The 22,318-nt window shown below is 37.2% G+C and overlaps 1 protein-coding gene across 1 annotated transcript; it reads right to left on the bottom strand.

Annotated features, from left to right (window-relative positions):
• Nucleotides 1-7,884: 7,884 nt before the first annotated feature.
• LOC141003190 (uncharacterized) lies at nt 7,885-20,606 on the bottom strand. Its single transcript, XM_073474474.1, has 20 exons — nt 20,579-20,606; nt 19,801-19,903; nt 18,276-18,617; nt 17,810-18,103; nt 17,492-17,614; nt 16,596-16,762; nt 16,343-16,480; nt 16,011-16,115; nt 15,752-15,799; nt 15,473-15,586; nt 14,598-14,702; nt 13,516-13,560; nt 13,063-13,191; nt 12,458-12,574; nt 11,878-11,949; nt 11,294-11,410; nt 10,914-10,988; nt 10,240-10,368; nt 9,870-9,974; nt 7,885-9,735 (listed from the first exon to the last, which is right to left on the bottom strand). The coding sequence occupies exons 2-20, from the start codon at nt 19,895-19,897 to the stop codon at nt 9,583-9,585; spliced, it is 2,475 nt and encodes an 824-aa protein (XP_073330575.1). The 5' UTR covers nt 19,898-19,903; nt 20,579-20,606; the 3' UTR covers nt 7,885-9,582.
• Nucleotides 20,607-22,318: the final 1,712 nt, after the last annotated feature.

The following is a 22,318-nucleotide window of genomic DNA, read 5'->3' as shown; positions in this document are numbered from 1 at the left end:
ATTCATGGAAGATGATCAAGACTCTAAATATCCAAGTTTATCGTCAAAATCTTTGGCTTCTTGTTTAAATGATAAAACATTAAAAGCTGATTCAGTTACAACTAACAATTAACCTTCGTCTGAAATATATTCCACGTGTGGAAACATTTCCTCAAGCTTTAAAATGTACTTAATGACCTGTAATAATCTGTATGCTGTTTAAATACATCAGCTACTTCCATTCTAGAAGGTGATAATGTCTTTTGAAATAGAAGCTGAAACATGTGAAAAAGGTATAAATAAATTAAGACGACGACGTACCTGTAGTATGAAGAGTCAGTTTATCGGACTGCAAGTCTGTAAATCATTGACAGGCCGTGAACTTGGGTCACTTTGTTTTATCACCTGCAGCGTGCTCATGGATATAGTTTACATAGATTTAGTTTATAAATGCAAGTGATGTAAAACTTCCAAACCTCCCTGTAAACCATATGTTTTCCTTTACATTTCTACGACAACAAAGTCAACATTAAATAAGCACATTAATAAGAAAGCATTCAGGTTTAGTAAAGGAATTAAGACAAGTATTCTAAAAAATGTAATAGAAATGTAATGTACAAAGAAAATAACTTTTTAGGTTGTGTAATTCACCATTAAAGGCTAAAACTGTCAATTAATTAAAAAAACATGTGTAAGGTCTGTCTGCTAAGCTCAGTTTCATTCTGATTGTCTTTGCAACACACATTTGAACTTTGAGCTTGTTGCCAGGTAACAGATCACTAGTATTAAATATAACAGCTGCAATAAAAACTATCAGAAGAAAAGGGGAGTGGTCATGAGGTATTGTCAATTCTTACTGCAGGGGCCAACACAATACTCTTTGTCATTTTTATTACATCTATCAGGCCTTTCAATAAAGTGAGAGAATAAGAGAGGTCATCAGTAGATAGTAGATAGATAGTAGATTATATTCCAAACTGCGTACAGAGTACAAGTTCAAAATACTATACGGTACTTCATTAAAGAATGGTAAAGAATAAACGACAGTATATAAATGATGGTTACAGTTAATAAAAAGGTGAATCTAAATTGCGAGGTCGTAGAGGAAAAGTCAGAACCGCTGCATGGCCATCTAACACCTTAAGTTTCACACCCTTACCTCCTGCATTGGAAGTGAATGTGTAGCAGCTGTGGTTCAGGAGGTAGAATTGGTCGTCCAGCAGTCAGTAGGTGGCTGGTTCGATTCCCCAACTCCCCTGGCTACACGCCGAAGCATCCTTAAGCAAGATACTGAACCCCAAATTGCTCCTGATGACCTGGTCGGCACCTTGCACCTTGCTAGTGTATGTTTGTGTGAATTGGTGAATGTGACAACTGTTGTAAAGCGCTTTGAGCTGTCCATTTATCAGTGTTGACTCACAAATTGTGAGGTTCCCAATCATCCATGATGGATGTAATATTCAGCAATACTGTGCAATGCCACAGATCACAATCTGCAATTACCAAAGAAGAAGAAAAACAAGGGCACCCACCTTACCCGTGACAACACCCAGTTTTGAGGCCTCAGGTTTGGCTTTACAGCAATCTTGTTTGTTTTTTTGGAGCCAGATGTGACTATATTTGGTCGAGAGGGTGCTGCTTGAGAGGATATCCTGATAGGATCTGACTGAGAACTCTAGGACAGACCATCATAATGACTCGTCAATCCAAATGCAGTCCTGTTCTAAAGCATACCCGACTTTATTGTCTATTATACTTGAATCAGACCTAAATTTACAAAATGAGCACCATGCTATGTTGAATCATGCTCTGTTGAAAAACACTTTAAACTACAGATTGAGACCATGAAGTCATTAGGAAACTGTATATTGAGGTAATAAATCAAATGATAAGTGGGTCATTTTCAAATAAACTTCAGCTAAACATTCAATCAGAATTCTTTCTGAAACCAGTAGAGTAACCCTTCTGGTGGCTATTAGGAAGAATGTAGACTTAAGACACTTCCAAAAGCTCTGACCACAGACTAAATGAGTTACTTCAGCTTTTTAGTATTGCTCTTCCACAAATTTAGGGGACACATAAGAATGATCTGATCTTTAATCCAATAATGGTGCAAGCTCCAAAAACACCAGATACATTTCCCATAATACATACTGAAACTCATTAGTATCTTTCATGGGCCTTCCCTGAGAAATTGCCAAATTCTCTCAAACACAACACCTATAGTCAGTGTTGTAAAAAGTACCCAAAAGTCATACTTGAACATACAATATGTAATTTCTGCCACTAGGGGTCCCTCAATCAAAATAAATGACATATAACTAGTTTTGTATGTGGAGAGCTGGGTGAAGCTGGGTGCAGGGCTGCTGATCAGCTACTTCAATCTGTCCAGCTGTGGAGAAGAGTTGGATGCAGAGCCAGATCTTCTGGAGGAATAAACACCCAGACTCATATCAGATTCTGCTCAGATCTCAAGCCATTTACTGACTTTAATTTGTAGATTAAAAAGTTGGATTTATCTTCACTCCTGTTTATCAACCTTACTGTAGCAGCAACCTTGGTGCGTGCAGTTACTTGCAGTATGGTAAAGCAATCTGGCTGTTTAAGGTGAATAAACAGGTGTAACAGCACTTGTTTCTTTTTGCGGTTTATCTGAACGCCAATAAAAAAATATAATTTAAAAATGCCCCACTTTTGCTCCGTGCAGCGTGCGGTCCACAAAAGTAACTAGTAACTAAAGTAATCAAACAAATGTATTTGAGTCCAAAAGTACAATATGTGCTTCCAAATGTTAGTGAAGTGAAAGTCTAAAGTATCATAAAATGGAAATACTCAAGTATTTTAAAATTGAACTTAAATACAGCACTTGAGTAAATGTTCTTTGTTACATTCCATCACTTGATATAGATTGAACTACATTATTTCTGTGATGGATTTTTGAAGTGTAAAAACAAATCCAAGAAAACCCTGATGATGTCATTAATGCTAATGTCCTAGACAGCCCTGCCAGAACCAAAGAAGCCATGCATCTGTTTCTGCAGAAGTAGTACATTTGTGCAAAGCACTGCCCCCTATCTCTTATGATGGAGCTGCATTAGAAAGAAAAGAAAAAACAACAGTGACTCAAAACCATGTAAAAAAGGGGTAACATTAGCATTACTTTAAAGGTCTAATTTGTAAGAAAGGTGGATTTTAGAGTCTCATTTCCAACTTGTCAAATACTTTGACACTACTACAACTTACTTACTACTCAACACTGACAAACTACTGTATGTTTAAGCTACTGTGACACTGGCTCAGAAATAAACTGCACAGGAAGAGGAAGTTCTGGCCCACCTACTTCAGTAGTATTTCAGTCTGTTCAGACAGTCAGCAGCAAGACATCATGGAGGCTGCAGCTCTCTGCGTCAGACTGTGTGAGTACTGACTCTCAGGTTTCTTATTGTTATTCTACGTTTTATATATTCCTACACACTCAAAGCATATATGACCGGTTGTTTGTGCAGTGATGCTTGAATTCATTCTACTGGGGACCCGAGTTCAGAAGAGTTATACTGCGTATGGTGGTGAGTAACAAAGACAAAATCATTTAAAACAAAATATATATTTTTTTACATTTTGTCTCTCCATCTGCTGAATAAAGGTAGATGGTTAACCTAAACCTGTTACTGTGAATATTAAAGATTTGAGAAGTATAAAGAGATTCAGCTTTATCTTTCGCAAACATCATAATTTTCCTCATCATAGTTTGGGATGTTTTATGTGTTTCAGATGCAGTTTTTGTCCGTATCAATCCAAACAGACTGCAGCACTATGAATATGACCCTGTCTCATTTCATTGTGAGGGAAGTGACGGTTCAACTCAGTTAAGAGGAGTCATGAATTCTGAGGAAATTAATCCAGCATGTAAAAATAAGAGGACATCAACAGGGTCTGTCTGTACTCTCAGTAACATCTATGTAGCAGACAGTGGAGAATACTGGTGTGAGACTAAAGGAGGACAGAGAAGCAACAGTGTCAACATCACTGTCACTGGTAGGCTTTTTGTATTTTTAAAATCACTATAAATGTATTTTTTAACTAGCAACTGCCTTGTTGGTGAAGATTCTCAGTCATCCAGGTTGTGATTGAAAATAGCGGTTACCTTATAAATCAAATTTTTCCAGTATAAAACTCAACTAATACAATCTATTGATACAGTTTAGGCCATAAATAACTGATTTTTATTTGATATATATTTTTCAGAATTATGCAAAAAGTTCAGGGAAATATCGCTTGTCTCCCATTTGTAGTGATGCCTGAGGCTGATGTTTTCAAGGTTAATGTGATCCATCCCTGTCTCCTACAAATTACGTTCGTGTGCTAAATTCTTTAATCGAAATTTCATAATCGCTACCTGGTTTATGATCACAGTTAGTGTATTTTAGAGTGAAAGCGGTGCTCTATTTATGTACCAGTAGATGTTCAATTCAATTTGCCACAGATTTCTTTTGTATTAAACCTTAACCAGGTGTCAGTGCCTCAACGTGACGGTAGATAGATAGATGGATGGATAGATGTGAACCCACAGACTATGCTCCAAAAATGACTAGGTTTTTAAAATCAATATTATGCTTAAAGATATGCATTCAAATATAATAAAAGTCACTTATAAGTTACAGCACTGATGTCACATGCTTGGAAGGAAATTTTCTCAAAAAATGTAAACTACAGTCTACTTACCTTAGTATTGATACCATTTCAGACAAAATTTTTATATTTATTAAATATATATTAAAATGATTTAAAATCTTTCAAACATTTCTTAAATGTTAGTTCTTATAACAATCCCAGCTGTATTTATGTTTGATATTATGGTAAATGTTATTTAGCTTTTGTTGTCAGCTTTATAGGGATAGATTAGGGTTAAATTAAGTTTAAGTTAAGTGTTTAATATTCATTGTTGTGCAGATAAGCTGTTGTACATTACTGTTTTATTTCCCTTTTATTTGTCCTGTCGCTTTCCAATTTTGTTGTCTTTAATTCTCTGCATGTTACCACACAGCTCTAAATTCTTTTGTGTGACCTTTATTCCGTATCTGTATTTTTAGAATGTGCACTGTATTATTCTTGCTCTTGTTTTATGTGACTGCAATATTTCACATTAAACATGTCTAACAATATATTTTTTTTGAACATATTGTTCAGCTGGTTCTGTGATCTTGGACAGTTCTGCTCTGCCTGTTTTGGAGGGTCATGCTTTAACTCTGAGCTGCAAAAACAAGACAACGACCTCCAACCTCCCAGCTGTTTTCTACAAAGATGATGCCCCAATGGTGACCAGTCCTACAGGAGAGATGACCATTAACAATGTTAACAAGTCTCATGAAGGATTCTACAAGTGCAGCTTCCCTGGCTTCCCTTCCCTCAGAGAATCACCAGGAAGCTGGCTGGCTGTCAGAGGTGAGACATAAGAGGGATAAAACAACATAAACATACTACTTTCATGAACAGGAAGGATTCAGATTATACATGATACATCCTTTTGAACCAGTGTCACAAAAAATGTAGCTTTAGAGCTGTCTGGTTTAAAAAGTTAAAATGTGAGTAGTAGTTTAGTGCCAGTTTGCATATGCAGGTGTTTTATATACTGCATTTAAATATATATGTTTTTCAACTTTCTCTTGTAAAAAAAAGTTGAAGTGTCATATACAGTGTCATTTGTAATGTTACATAACATCAATTCTATCATCTTTCTTTCTTATCATGAAGATGCTCTCCCCAGTGACTCTGGAACCACTCAGACCCTCAACCCGGCTGGGATTACTGTGACCATTTTAGTGGTGGTTCTGGTGCTGCTCGCGGTGGGATTCCTTCATATCAGGAACCACAGAGGTACAGAAAAACATTACTTCTAATATATTCTATGTAAATAGAATTGATAAAGAAAAACAAATAACTTTAAATTCCTTCTCTGTGTCTCTGATGTCAGTAGCTTTGCCCTCCTATCAATCAGTGGTGCTCTACTTCTCCTCAAAGATACCAACAAGGACATCACAGTCAGGCCCGGACAATCAAATGGGTGAGAGCAAACCTGTGTAGTTATTATTACATCATTGTTTCATGTCATTTTGACTTATAAAAACTTTTGAAGTAAACGGCAACACATGAAATCTTTCTTACAAAAGTTTTGCCTTCTTAACTTACACAACAATAATAAAAGTTAAAGATGTCAGTGTGCATCTTTTCTGTGATAATCTTGTGCTTTTGTAATAATGAAAATGCATTTTAAGAAAATAAACATTGTGTTTTATGTTTCAGTCTCTGGAGATGAATCTGCAGATGATCAAAGCAGTGTGACATATGCAGTTGTCGTCACAAAACAGAGGAAGAACAAAGGTTTACTTGACTTATTTTTTTTTTAACATGTTGTGAAAACAAAAGGAAAACAAAAGGCCTATTACAGATAATTTGCATCATAAATATTGGTAACTGTATAAGATTAAGTATACTCCTTATTAGGAGAGACAAATGGGTTTTTTGTTCAGGGTTAAGAAAAGTACATGATGCGACGAGTTCCCTCACTGCATGAAAGTTGCCGTTGATGTGTGGTTACAAATGAAAGGTTGAGACGCACGTCTGAATTATATTTATATCCTCATACGTGGTGTTTTGTTTTAGACTCGGCAGATGCTGCTGATACCGATCTCCACGTTGAGACAAGCCAGAGCAGAAAACCACAGACAGAAAAAGGTGAGCAGGGCTGTTGACCCCGTTAGTCGTTCAGTATGAGTATTTATAATGTGGTCATTTAACCACGTGTCTGTCTGTTGCTCTCTTTCTCTCATGATCTCTACCCTTCAGATAAGGATGAAACGGTTTACGCCACTGTGAAAACAAGTCAACGTCACATGATCGCCAACAGGGTTCGTATCTTATTGAAATGCATTTTTTCTTTTTGCTCACACTGTTGATTGACATTATGTAGTGATGTAATTTTATCAACATAAATTGGGTACAGTGGCTCGAATTGTCTTTTTCTTCTCCGTGACACTCAGCAGAACTTTAACATGGACAATTCATGTCTATGTACTTAAATTTCATCACTATTTCAAGAACTGATTTTAACATATGACCAAAGTCACATTCTCTCCACACCTTAACCAAAGTGAATCCTACAGATTAAATGTTGTGACCGTTCAAAAACTGAAAATATCTTTTCCTTACCTTTACCAAAGTGCTTTTGATGCCTAAGCGTAACCACAAAATATATTTTTCTAACCTTAAAGTCATAGTTGGTGTGTTTTGATGTGGGGTTGTATGAGGTACTTATCTCTAATCAGTGTGTAACCTGCAGTAAGTGACTGTCAGCACTCCTCCTGTGTGGAGAAGCAGCGTATAGCACCAACAGGGAAGCAGAGCATTATCAGCAGAATGTAATTAGTGACCTTTGGTTAATCTGATGTTTTTATTACTGCAGTTTGGTTTATTTAGCAACTGGGATGACGCAGTTCAGATGTTTGGAAGAAATTAAGGATTATTTGAAAAGCAACAACTGAAATTACCTCAAAATATCCTGCTTAGAAAAGGTTAAAACCCTGTTAGCATCACCCAGAAACCTCTGAATGTGTGAGAGGGAACAAACGGACACATTTTTACAGTGGTTGGGCAAAAATGCTACGTTTGACTGAAGGCATCCAGATGAAAGGTCAGGATGGTCTTTACTTTAACGAGTGATTACCCTGCTGATTATCCTTTTCTTTAGATAACTTTGTGGTTTAGATGATAAAATTTCTTGTGTCTTAAATAGCAAAATCTGAATCCCTGAAGCCCACAGCAGCCAAAGAGTTGAGTCTAACAGAGCAGGAACCTTGCTGACCTTGAAGGTGATGAAGCTTCACCAATGAAAAAATGCTTACAACAGTCCCAAATCCCAAAATATACAGTTTATTTCACAAGACAAAGTAACAATTTAACAAATTAACTTTCAATTACAAAAACGTTGTCCAACTACTAGACTTACCAATTAATTCTCTTTCTAGTTTAACCCCCTCACCTGATTGCTTGAGGGATTAGTCAACACATCAATTTTAGTAAGTTTGAACACCTAACTTTTTTCTCTTCTTTTACAGTTTTAAACAATATTATGGATAAAATATGATTTAAGGAGATATTCAGAAAGTAATTATCACCAATAGCTTCTGTTTTAAAAAGTCATAATGGAGAATTCTTTATATTCTTTGAATTATTTATGTTGGACACACAAATCAAATAGCACATTACAGTATACATAAATTATTCTTATAAAAGCTTTCCACCATATTGTCATGGCCTTCCTCAGAGAATGATCTTGCTCAGGTGTCATCAGATGGCCTAAATACAGAACTTTACAACAGGCCAACACATCAGCAAGTTCCAGTCATTTAAAGTTCTCAAAAGAAGCTGAGTTTGGAAGATATCTCTTTGTGTTTTCTGTCTCACAGGCCACACCTGATACGGTTGACACCTGACCGAAGAAGGGAGGAGAGACTCTGCTGATGTGTGAAACAGAAGATTAACAAATCAAGAATACTGCTGAACTATGAAGCTTTGTGTTGACATCATTTGTAGTGTTGTTATAAAGGTTATCTGGGTTGATGGGATTGCCTTAGAGGGGAGGCGTTATTGTCCATGTGACTATTATAGTTTGTGTTTTCTTCCTGATCGGGGCCTGATCAGTTGTTTGTACAGTTGATCTTGGGACCTGTAACTGCTTTAAAATGGTTCCAAGTGACTTTCCACACTTGTTCAAATCAATAATGTGCTCTTTCAGATCAATGCTGAGCTCCTTAGACTTTCCCATTGTAGCGTTTGTGTCTGAGTCTATGGGATTATCAAACAAGCCCTATTAAAATGGGCCCAGAAAAGTCACCAGCTGTTATCAAACTTGAAGTTAAGAGGCTACAAAGAACATTGCATTCACACAACTTTCTGTAATCACCTAAACTGATCGTTCAAGTTGCTGTATGTTGAGTTTTGGTCACATTTTCAGGCGACCCATAATAAATTCATTACTGAACCAAACTTCATGAATTTTTTTGTGACAAAGCACTTTGTGGTCCACTAATTCAATCACAGAACTGAAGACTGCCGTGACAAACATGTTCTCTACAAGTGTATGCAAACTTTTAAGTGTTGCTCCATAAAGGACAAGACATTTTCAAATACATTTTCAATCCAGTAAAAATATAATACATTTCCTTTAGCTGATAATTGAATTAGATTTGTTTTTGAATTGTTGAACATACCAAAACAAACAAAAAAGATAAAATCTGACTTAATATTCACAACAAATGTCTCATTTTCTTGTTTCCAGATCAAACCGTGATATGACTGGGTCACTGCATTATTAAAATAGCCTATTTATTTTCACAGAAACATCTGCCGCTTTTTCCTGATTTTTAATATTTGGCATTTTCAAGTCTGCTGTATTACAGCACTGTTTACCATTCAGAATTCATTTTGGTGTTATGGTTGGTAATTTTGTCTCATGATTCATTAACACTGTTGGTGTTTAAAGTTATTGAATTGGGAGGAGCAAAAAAAAAGTTTAAAAAGAAAATTGCTTGACAACTGGGCTGATTATTATCTTTCAATGCATGTTGACTGAGTTGATTTGGTTTCTCGAGTGTTGTTGAAGAGGATAACCTGCAGTTGGTCTCCAGAGCTCAAGGAATGCAGGTCCTTCCAAATCAGGTCAGTGGGAGGATAATGTATACCATGATTTGGGTCCCATAACTGTGAAATGAAAAGTCCACACACTTAAAATCAGTTATCAATTATCATCATTATTATTATTGTTGTCGTTATCATTTTTGGATAAGCAAAGGGGAACGTCAACGACATAAATTGAGATATAAAGAAAGACTCACAGTGAGAATTTTTCCAGGACTGATTTTGAATGACTTCTCAAATGTGTACATAATGTTTTTGTTGTTGACCAGTACTTGTAACATCCAGCCTTCCAGATGTTGGTCCTGCACAACGATGAAAGAAAGAGACTAACAAATTAATGTTACATTGAGTTTGAAAGTAATTGCGTTTATAAATGAGGGGATGTCAATTCCTGCTTTGCATGAATTTAGGAGAATATTTATTCTGGCACAAATAGCAAACATTAGTTGGGTTTGAACGGGCAATTTGAATTATGGACCATGGACATGCAGGTTAATGCATTTTTAAATGCTGTACACAATTTACACAACTAAAATACAGTGATTACCTGCACACAAACAACATTACCTCTTTGGAAGCATTTTTAAGACGAACGTATTTGCCCCGCGGGTCGACCTCAATTACAGGTCCTGTGGTTGATCTCTGACTGGGCGAGCTGGTGTTATGCACTGCTGCTTCACATTTGCATGCACCTCTCTAAATGGGACACAACACACAATTCATTCATTAAAGGGCTATTAAGAGAAAGATAGATGGTGATCTTTCAGCATTGTTTTACTATATGAAGTGACAGAGAACCTGAACCTGAACTGTTTAGCTAGTAGTGAACTATGACTTTGTTAAAGAGTTTTCACACCAATGGAAATATATTGATTTATTCTCATGTGAAATCTTTCCAGTTTTGTTTTAGAAATGCTAAAAGATGAATACTTAACTCTGATGACTGCTGAACAAATGGTGCACAACTTAACTGGTGAGTTCAACATGTAACTAGAGAACATTCAACTAAAGAAAACAGATTTTTTTTTTATTCTCAACAATGTCAAGACAATATCACAAAACAAAGAATGTTAAAAGTCAATGTGACTGCGGTAGGAGAAATATGTAGCGGTGACAGGTATGACGTAGTTGAGACCAGTTGCAGATATTTTCTCTCATGGCAAGTTTGCTCATCGTGGTCTCAACAACAAGTCAATGTCATATGAAAGAGAAAAAATATATATTTAGATAAAAAGATGAACCTCAGTGTTTTTGGTCATCAGGTCCTTCTCAGCTTTCTTTCCCTTCTCCTTCACATTCCAGAGCAGGTTATCGTACTGGGAGGGAGGAGAGATGAAGAGACACATTTTACGCCATTTAGCACATCTGATGAGTTCTGAGTAGTGATGAGCTGGATGATGTGATGAAAACTCTGTTCTCTGATTTAAATATTTTCTTCCTGCACCAGCAGAGAGAACTTAACATAGCACTACTTTACTGTTTTTGACAATGTGGACAACAAGAAGTCATGTTCATCTGTGTTTGTATGTATATTTGTTACCTACTGAGGACCTTTTCTGGTATCAACACTGCACAAACCTGTGTGTGTGTGTGTGTGTGTGTGTGTGTGTGTGCGCGTTACTTGTGTCCTAAGCTGGCTGATCTCTTCCTTCATGTTCTTCACTTGAGCCTTTGCCTCCTTGAGCTCTTCATTGGTCCTCTTCCACGTCGTGTTACCTGCTTGTGCCTTCTCCTCATACTAAAGGACAGACAGATGTTGAATTCAACAGTGTGCAGGAAGTGACAGCCTGGCACAGAACCTGAGATCTGTACTGTTCAACTTCGATGTTCTCAGAACTAACTGAACACAACTGTTTGTGAATCAGAATCCAACAGTGATTAAAAAAATAGTTAATGTTGTTTGATTAATTTTATACTTCAAAGTTCTTATGGGCATAATTTTGAACTGATGACATGTCACATTGGATTTTCATTGTATATTGTGAGGTGAGAAAAAAAAACAAATACAATATAAAAAGGAAAGAAAACTATTGATTTTGCAATAATTAACAATATTTCTACACATACTTTGACTCTTTCTGTGGCTCATGTTCTTATATATTTAAATAATCTTAAGATAAATAAAGCAGTTATTGTTTCATTTAAAAAGATAACATACTGTACTGTATCTGAGTGGAAACAAAACTCATATCATTAAAAGTAAACCTCTTTTTTCTTGTTCTCCAGCTTCAGATTCTCCTCTGAGAGCTTCTTGACCCTAGTTCTCAGGCTGTCCACCTGAGAGGACAGAGAAGATACAGACAGAATTTAAGAGATCTTTTCTCTTATTGAAGTGTGTGAAGTAATACACTATCGACATGACAGAAGGTTGTTGCTCAATAAGGACCAATGTTAGTGCTAAATTGAAAAAGATGCAAAGATATAATATCTAAGCATATTATTTTACATTAGGTCTTAATTGAATCAGCCTTTCCATCTCAGTTAACAACAATGTTTTGACTTTATAGTTTTGATGTGTTCTCACTCTGCCAATAAACAACAGCTGATAAACTTTTATGCCATGCTCCTGATTTTAAGCACAACGTGTGGTTCTGGTTTTGGTTTTGACTCACCAGCTTTCAACATGATCTACTTTGTCTGCACACTTGTTTGATATCTGTAGTTTAACGTATTCATATAGTTCAGGGTAGAAAAGGTGCAGCTGTGGCACATTTAAGGACCGAGGACAAACAAGGCCGGGAACAAATCTGTTTCACATAAAATAGTATATAATGATCACATTGACCTCATTAATCTTTGACTGCGACTGGTTCTTCAGGGCGTCCACTTCCCTCTGGGCTTTCTGTCTTTTCTGTTTCTCCTGCAGGAGCTGCATGATGGTGTCAACTTGGTTTCCCTCTAGCTGGGAATAAAAAGACACGGAGATGAGATGAATTGCTCTTCTGTTAGCCTTAGCAGAGATTATAAAACACAATCATTCAGGTAAAAAGTCATCTTTGTTTAAAGCTTTGATTCATTATGCATTTTAACACATTTGTGTAGAAACTAGAGTTGGTCCCCTGGTCCCACATGATGGCTTGACTTGACATGTTAAGTACAAATATGAACATGACTCCTGTGTTTGGAAAAGGACTCGAGTCATTATGAACGTTGACTTGGACTGACTGAGTATAATCCTGACTACAATTTGAATGTAAGGTCATCATCATCATCAATTGAGGAAAAAAAAAAATACCATGAAAATGTGAGACGAATAGAGCACATCTCAAAACAGTGAGAAACAAGAAGACGTTGAAAAGATATACAAAAGGAGCTTAATACATTCACATACTGAAAACAAAGAAATAGGTAGCTTGAAAGAAATGTTTTGTAAAGAATTCAAATACAAACTTCTCTGGTCTTCTTCTCCAGCTTCTCCTCCAGGATCCGAACTTGGTTCTCAGCCTCCTCCCTCTTCTGATGCTCCTCCTGGAACTTCTGCAGCTCCGCTTGGAACTTCTGCCTGGAAACTAACGGCCACTTTAAGTGAAAGAGGAGACACAGATTGGAGACAAGTTGAGAGACATGTTTCTTATCATCCTGAATGACCCTGAACATACGGAAACATGACGAACCTTTCGATCTGATATTTGTGGATTTTGGATTTAGTACATTAGAAAACATTCAGCTGTTCCTGTGTTTGAAAATCTGCAGCTCCAAAGTTTGACCAGTAAAACTGATGAAATAAAAATGATTCTCTAGCTGACTCTTATAGGTCAAACACTGAGTCTAAAGTTTGTCTTGTGTTTCTGACTCTGCTGAAACGTCAGACTGTATATATTGTAATTCTACATGACAACTTACTGAAGAAGAAGACGACAGGACTGTAGAGACTCCGGTTCTTTCCAACTAAGGAGAAATAGAGAAATTACAAGAGAGACGTTCTTTATTATATATATTTGAATGTTTTTAAATCAAAACCATAAAAAATCAAATTCAAACTTGAAGGAAGGAGGTTTAGGCCTATAGTACTATCAAAGAGTAGTTCATTAAATGAATCCCTGTTTGTTGCATGAGAGCTGTTACATGCTCCCCTTCAGTGTTTTCTCTCCTCCTGTTCTCTACTTTCTCCTCTCAGGTGCTCCTAATCAGGTGACTGGGCCGTGCCACCTCAGTCATTGGAGGAGGAGGAGCTCCCTCTTTTGCAGACCAAGTGTTTCTGTCTTCTTTTTCCTTTTCAGGATGTAGGTCTGGTAGTCCTGCTATCATGGCTTTGTTTATCAGTTTAGTTCATGGATTTGTTTTTATCTTAGTTTGGGGTGGGAAGTTCTGGGTCCTCCTGCCCACTGTGTGGCTGGACCAGACTTTCCCCTATCCTTGTGTTCATTTTGGTTTGTGTTGGTCTGATAAATCCTGAGCTCCAACAAAGCTGTGTTTGTTTCAGAAGTCAAAAGTTTAATTCTGGTTCCTCTGTAAAGTTTCCTCTGTCCTGTCAAGGTTATAACTACAGATTTAGGTTTTGCTGCAGTGACATACTGTACTATTACTGTGTCAATCACATGCAATCAGATGCAAAACTTCATGGGCGTGGTTGCACTGTAATATCATCGGTGCAACATCTTTACTGAATCAGACATCGAGACGGGGGAGTTGTAAGTGATGCAGAATTTATGGTGCTAAGATGAATGGTGATGCGTTCAAATTATGGTTAAATATTCTGAAGTGTCTTTTAATGGTGATACAACCACTTAACTTTTAAGAAAAAGTAAAACATCTACAGTCAGTAGATAGGAATCTTTGAGATGAATGAAAAATGCAAAATGATTTTTGATGTGTACAATTACAGTCAACCAGCCCATACAATACTTTCACATGTTGACAATAGTTCCTTCTTTCTTGACAAGAATTCTCAACAGACACAGGAAAGTTAAGGTAGAAAGTTGAACCTCCAAGTTTTTGGAGTCCAGTTCCTCTATCAGGGTCTGCAGGGTGCTTTCCATCATCTGAATCTCACCCTTGAACTGCTGGACTTCAGGTAGTTTGTCATCAAACTGTGAGGAAAGATAAGATGAGAAACCATTTTATTGTGCACAACCAGTGCAAAGCAGACTCCCAACAACAGCGTCCATCCTTTCAGAAAGTGTCCCAGACAACATTAGTTAAGTTCAATTGACAACACAACTTCAGTGAATATGAAAGGAGCAAAGGAGGAGGATATGTTATTAAAGCAACAAAGTCTATGTAGGGACAATGGGTGGATGGACAAATCAACAGAACATCACTGGGGACTGCTGTTTATTTTCATTTTAACGTTGTTTTTCCAACCACAATCATTCCAAACAATAACCATATGGTTATTATTGAAGCCATAATAGTGAAAGCCCTGTAACCTCCAGTGGCCATTTCAACCCTAACCAAGATTTTAACCTAAACCAGTTTTGGATCAAACCTTAAACATAAATAAAAACCTTAAATACAGTGTTGTAACACTAGAAAAACAAAAAAAACAAACAAAAAAGATTTTTTCAGCAGTTTTGGAGGAACAGACACATTTTGTCAGTTCATCCCGGGGAATTGTTGGAAAAATGGAGGTTTTCGACATGAAGTTATAGACCCTACAGTCATATTTTAGAGCAAAACCGTTGCAACTTTGGGTGTATGTCTGACAAAGAACTCTTCTCAAGTCTAAAGTCCGCTTAGACCTCTTCTTTACTTGACTTGGCTTTGGAATTGACTTGGACTCAGATGGAGAATCTGAACTGAAACAAACAAGTAGGTGACTGGAAACAAATGTGTTGAAGAAAAGTTAAAAAACAGAAACCTCTTTGATTTTGGTGTCTAATTCTGTCTCTTCAGTCTCCAGCTCCTTCTTCAGTGTCTCAACTTCTTTTTCAACTTCCTGCTTCTTCTTCAGCTCTTCCTCCTTTTTGGGATTCTAGATAATATCAAGAGATGTGACTGAACATACAATACTATGACTCATATGGTAAAAAAACAAACAATTTAATAATGGATCCATCAAAATAATTGACTTGTATGTTATTTTTTATTTGAGGTCACCTCCAGAGTGTGTTATTGCAATCATATCATGAACACTTACCAGAGATATCACCCAGAACTGGGTGAGTGATGCCATGATTGTCTCCAGCTGGGAGGGACAGAAAGAGAGACATGAGGACAACATTAAAGCTTGTGAATAATAATAATATGACACAACACAGGTAAACTAAGGGCAGGTACAGTAGCTTCATCAAGTCAAGTCAACTTCAAGTAAATAAATTAAATGTGGTGTATTTGTATTCTCACACAGTACAGATGATGACACGTCTCAATAAATAGATAAAGATGAAGATGAAAACCTCTGTGTTCTTGTTCTCCAGATGTTCCTTCAGTCTCTGCAGGTTCTCCTCCTTCCTCTGCTTCTCTTCATGGAGCAGCTGCAGATCAGCTTGTTTCTTTTTAACCTGGAGGGACAGAGAGAAGGTTCAGAGACACAATGACAGACGTGTTCACTTATTAACATTTAAAACTTGTAACAAATTAGTGACATAAAAAATGCATGCATCTGGATTTGCTCCGTATCATGTTTGGACCTTTATTTTGTCATTTACCTGCAAAAACTGTTTTTAGTTTGACCTGGATTTGTGCCAAACTGAAATCAGTGAGTTATATTATGAAAGTGAAGATAAACCTCAGTCTTCTTGGTCCCCAGCTCCTCTTTCAGGGTCTTCACTCTGTTCTCAGTTTCCTCTCTCCTCTGCTGCTCCTTCTGGACCTCCTGCCCCTCCTGGAGCTGCTTCTCCTCCTGGACCTCCTGCCCCTCCTGGATCTGCTGAGACAAAGGAGAACGATGAACAGAGACAAGCAGCAACACGTGATTTATCCAGGCAGGTAAATGAAGATATCACACAATGAAACATAGGAAAGACAAACATTAGACGTACCTCTGGTCTGATGTTTTTATCATTTCCCTCATTGAAAACCTTCATTTGCACAGTTTCATGTGTCATGAGCGGCTGTCTTGTCACAAACTGATCTTCAGTTTTATTACTTTTCAAGCATTTCTTCTTAACCCTTTTATTAGTTTCATCCCTGTGACTTCTCTTTGTCTCTGTGTAAAAATAAAGGCAGTAAAATAAAAGAACAAAAGACATTTACTTGCATTTCAGGAAGGTATCACAGCATTTGAGGGCATTTGCAAGGGCATCGACTAATCCAAAAAAAGTGGAATACTTGATGAATCGCAGTAGACTTATTTTTTGACCAAATAACAACTATCAATTCTCATCAAAATGATCTCAAATACAACCAGCAAAGGGTTAACTAATGTCGGCGAGACCAACCTGGAAGTAGATTAAATAGCAATGTCCTAGGTTGGCTCCAAGAGACTATTTACAAATGAGAACGTCTTAGCTGGATAACTGTTTGACTGCAGGATCAACATGACTGCTCTCTTGCAGGGATGGTGGGAGTCTTTCCTTATACCTTACACTCTGATTTTATTTGATGTGGGAAAGTGTTTAACCAAACCTATGTTCAACAACAGCTAAAGTTATTTACACCTTCTGTTGTTAGAAGGCCATCTTAAAACATCTCTCAAACTCTGATAGCCTACTGTAATGCACTATGATGTCACCTATTACTGCACCAGGCTTACATCTCAGATGAATGATAAGTCTACAGTGATCCAGTGTTGTCAACTATTCTGTGAAATCCCTCGAGCATATACGATATTTCCCTCTAAAATCAGGTATAAAATTGAATAATAATAAAAAATAGACACACATAAAACCTGAATAACATCACATTTAGAAAACACTGTCATTTTCATGTGACTTACTAGTTTTGTTTTGTCTCCACACAAAAAAGACAAGTAACAGAATAACCAGGATGCAAACAGCCAAACCAACAGCCAAACCAGTTGTGATGGTAGAAAAATTCAACTGGACCTCAAAAAATACATCTGAAATAATAAGACACAGAATAACATGACATGACTATAAAACTGGACTTCAACTACTTTAAACTAAAACAATGAAGACAACATAAATTAAAGGTAGTGAGGGATATTCTGGAGAAAGTTCATTGTTGAGTTTCATTCAGAGGTCGTCTTACTAACACTTGGTTAGTATTCAGTGCAAAGTTCTAACTCATGTACCTGGAACATGTATGAGTGTCTCTCTGGTCTGGTTGATGTGGTTCTGTTGGACTCTACAGGTGAAGCTGTTGCTGTGTCTCTTCTCCACAGTCACTCTGCTGCTGACAGTATAGAGGTCATCAGGACCTCTGACTGTCTCTGTAGGTCCAGCAGAGAGGAGGTTTCCCTCAGCGTCCAGCCAGAACACCTCAGGTTCTGGATACCAGCCTGTGGACTCACACTGTAGAACCACTCCACTGGTGGCTTCATCAATTCCTGTTAAAGTTATGACCGGTGTGGAGACAGCATTTGAACCTGAAGAGAATAAATATTTAAAATAGTACTGCACATAATTTTGAAGTTTAAATGAAACTGAATTAGAAAGGTGGTATATGAATGTAGTTGCCTTGGCTTTTAGTGTTTAAACAATGTTAATCCTTCTGAATTTAAGAAAAAAAATATGCACGGTGGACACATAAGCACTCACCAACAACTAGTTGAATAGAAGATTGCCTTCCCAGTGCTGGAATGAAACATCTGTACTGTCCTTCATCAGTGAGCTTCACTTTGGAGAGTTTCAATGAAATGTTTCCCAGCCTCAGCTCATCGATGAACAGTGATGTTCTCCCCTCAAAGAATTTATGTTTTTTACCCTCAAGTTCCTGACCAGACCTCCACACATAGACAAATCTGGGGCTCAGGTCAGGTCTCGTCCACTCCAGCGTCAAACCAGACGCATCTTCCGCAGGTCTCATCAGGCATGGTAAAATGATGTCATCACCCAGTGTTGCTACTATTGGCAGAGATGAGCCAATTAGCTGAAATTCACCTGGAGAGCAGAGTAATGATATTTTACTGAAATTTAAGAAAATAATAATTTAAACTAGGTGTGGAAAAAATGTTAAATGAAATAAAAACTAGACTAGGAAACCAAAAACTAACTTAAACGGTATTGTGTACTTAAACTAACAAAAAATAAATGAAAATATACAGAAGTTAGTCAAATAGTGTCATCACAAGATGGAGGAATTCTACTTCCATCCATTTTTTAAACAAAAACTTTAAAAACAATAAATTAACAGACACAAGCAACTAACTCTGTAAACTCACTGAAGCTAATACAAATTCAAAACAAAAATTTAAAAATAAGTAAAAAACTGATGAAAAATACAACTGTAATAACTGCTGGAAAGATAAAGATTTGTTTCAATGATCCCTCTCTCCCTCTGACTTTACCCTCACTGTCCTGTCATTTCCCTTCTGTCTGTGGATTACTGCCACATCTATCAATGTCTATGAATCGATCAATCATCATTTCAGTAATATGGACAGCGCTGCACCGACACACACAACCCTTAATGATCCATACTCATTCCACGGTTTCACAGCACAAACGCCCACCAGCCAGCACATCTCATGTGACGTTCACAAAACTTAACGCTTCTCGTGTCCTAATGGTTTTCTGTCTTTCTCTCTCTCTTTTTGTAAACCTTTTTTTAATGCATCCAAAATAAAGACAGAGACAACTTAAGAATAGTCCACAGGATTCATCAGGAGGACATATTTAAATAATATGAACCTGGACTGCGTGTGTGACTTTTTGGATGTGTAGAAGAACATTAATTAACAGATTTTGACCGATCTTATTGGCGTGCAATAATCAATGAAGTTAAGCTGTTGCACCTCTTCATCTGCTCGGGGATAGCTGCAGGTAATCTAATGAACATTTTCCTCATTGAATATGTATTATTTCACGCATCCTATCCGCTATAATCAGAATGTACATTTTTATGACAGGCCACCCAATCCTTGGGTTATCCTGCAGATGTAACTGCAATGAGCACATCACTATACATGAATAACAGACCCCTTCTGGGCCCATTTCTTTTTAGCATTTTAGTATTTTTTGATAGTAGACAGTTGAGAAAGGTCACTCCATAGCAGTGACTTGTTAGTGAATAACATAACATAATAGTGACCTGTTAGGATTGTATTTGTGGTTGTGGAGTTACCTTTACAGAAGTGTGTTAGATGAAGATGGAAAACCAAAACACTGAAGGTTGTGAAATGAGATTTAAGGCGCTTTCCATCTGTGTGGAACAGCATCATAAAGCTCTGAAAATCAACAGAAACCAGTGAGAACAGTGTTAAGTCACAGCAGTAAAGGATTTTGAATCAATCTGTATGTAAAACTTGGGCCACAAATAAAGTAATTGGTTCAAACAGGCTTGAAAAAATGTATTCCAGTTCTGAGTTAGAGTCTTACCTTTTCCATTTTTACTGTGAATACCCTGTCTGAAACATGCGTTACTGAAATGTTAAGTGTCTATGTACTAAACATCACATGCTGCAGGCTCCAACAAATCTTTAAAACCATCACCTGCACTGTACTGGTAAGTTCAATTCCACCATTTTCATATCCTCCGTAACCGATTCATTGATTCAAACAAATGCTCCACCTTTGAGTTCCCCTTCACGTTCCTTCATTCTGACCTCTGTGACGACAACTCTTCTACAAATATTGACAATGTGCTGTGGCATTACAGTATGCACTCACTTTTGACTCAGTAGCTTCCCATATTTCTATGATATTTTTGGTATGCTAGAACCCGTTTCATGTTACGAAGACAAATATCTCCAGTACATTATTATAATCCTAATACAGGCTCCATGTAACAGTAAATCTAATCAGTTTGATGTTTAAACAGGTTAAAAATCGCAAAATCCAAGTAACCTTTCATGGCTGTAAAAAGAAAGTTTATTTTTGATTAAATGATAAAGTTCACATACTTGTTGAATGTTGAGTGCCGCGGTTGCCTCCTCGGACTGGGTGGCAGAGGTCTGTTAATCATTAACAGGCTCCTGACCTTTACTACGACTGATGTATCAAATGCTCCAAGCAGTTTTTTCTTTATTCACTTCTTCAGCTCAGAGTAGTTCTACAATGTTTCACCACATATTGTTTTTAGTGTGAATATGTCTCTGCAGCAGGATACATTTCTTGCTGTTGCAATCAGTATCAAACTCACCACTAAGACAACATTAATACACAGAGTTTCTGGTTAAGCAAAAGAACTCATCGCTTAGCTGAGTGTCTCTAAACTTTGACCTCAGCTGCCATGTAATCAGTTGTAATACACAGCAATCAAATATGTCACTTGCAGAGGACCATTCACAACGTTTCTTTGTTGTGGCAACTTGGAAAAAGCAGATGTCTATTAAGATAGATGACAGACATTATTTTACTGCAGGGGCAGAGTAGAACTTCTTATTTGCAAAAGTGCTTATTTCGTTGGATATAATTTAGCTGTTTCTTCTCTTCACATTTATGTACAGCTTATCAGCACAGTTGGACACTGATTAAACCTGGTCATCTCTGTGAGATGATGAACTGTAACCTTAGGCTAAGGCAACAGTGAGATGTTGTTTATTTCAACATTTAACAAGTGAAAGCACCAAGTACTGCACCAATGCAGTACCACCAATGTGTAATGTGTATTGTATCTACAGCAGGACTCAGCATGTACGTCCCTGTTGCTTGTGTGTCACAGCAGGAAACCACCAGAAGGAGGATTGGTTTGGTTCCCACATGAGCATTTAGATTGTAAACCAGATATTGACTGATAAGAGTTCATCATCATGTGAAAAAAAATAAAAATAAAAATAAATCTTTAGTTCCAGTCTCAGCCTTGGAATATTGACCTAGTTAATGTGCTTTTCCTGAAAAACACCCGGTGTTGGTCACCACAAAAAAGGCTGGAGACAGTCCGCGTTCCCGTGGAAAACAGCCAGTTTTATTCACAACAAATACAGCTGAAGATGGTCTGCCTTCTTGTCAGAAAAAGATGACCACAGTTTGATTGGAGTCATTTCAAGTCGTTTTTGCAAACACTAGACCAAAATCAGCTGGAAATGTCCCCACTTGAATTATGGTCGCCTGTTCGGCCCTTCCCCTCCACCTCCTGATGTTAAAGTTCACTAATAAGCATACAATGTGAATATGATACACCATGTTTGGTACAAATGTCAACCTTGGACATATCTGAGGTTGCAAAAACGTTAAGTGCTAATATAATTTCCTGGAGACTGGGTGGCAAACTAGTATGATAGTTTGGGGAATGTTGGCTGCCCTTTCTCTGCAATTCCTGTTGTTATTTTTTTTGTTCTTAGAGAATTTCAGTCATTGATTGCTGTTCAGATGTGAATAGATTTTCTACAAATATAACAGTAATGCTTCTAAAATAACTTTCAAACCCTAACCCTCAAGAGTTATTGCCCTTGATATGGCACTGATTGCCCGAATGAGACATTCTACAATAACATATGGATGTAATGTTGCACCCACACTTATGCGCATGCAACATTGCCCTGATATATGTATTCTTGTATATGAATGCATTGTTGCCTGATATCTTTATTTTTCTGTGCAGTGACTTTTGTGGTCATTCTCTCAGGTGAACACGTTCAGAAGAGCTGTACTCAAAAATATGGTGAGTAGCAAATGCTTAATCACAAAAACAATTTTTCACG

Source organism: Pagrus major, chromosome 10 (assembly GCF_040436345.1).
Source record: "Pagrus major chromosome 10, Pma_NU_1.0".
NCBI classification, from domain to species: domain Eukaryota; kingdom Metazoa; phylum Chordata; class Actinopteri; order Spariformes; family Sparidae; genus Pagrus; species Pagrus major.
The sequence above is the reverse complement of the archived record's forward strand: the minus strand, read 5'-3'. Positions and strand labels throughout refer to the sequence as shown.

What these genes read in the sequence shown, in the direction of transcription:
- LOC141003190 (XM_073474474.1), bottom strand. Translation starts at nt 19,897, where the DNA reads ATGATGCTGTTCCACACAGATGGAAAGCGCCTTAAATCTCATTTCACA. An exon ending in GTGGAGACAAAACAAAACTA is followed by an intron (nt 16,763 to 17,491) that starts GTAAGTCACATG and finishes ATTTTTACACAG; the next exon opens with AGACAAAGAGAAGTCACAGG. An exon ending in TGGAGAACAAGAACACAGAG is followed by an intron (nt 15,800 to 16,010) that starts GTTTTCATCTTC and finishes TGTCCCTCCCAG; the next exon opens with CTGGAGACAATCATGGCATC.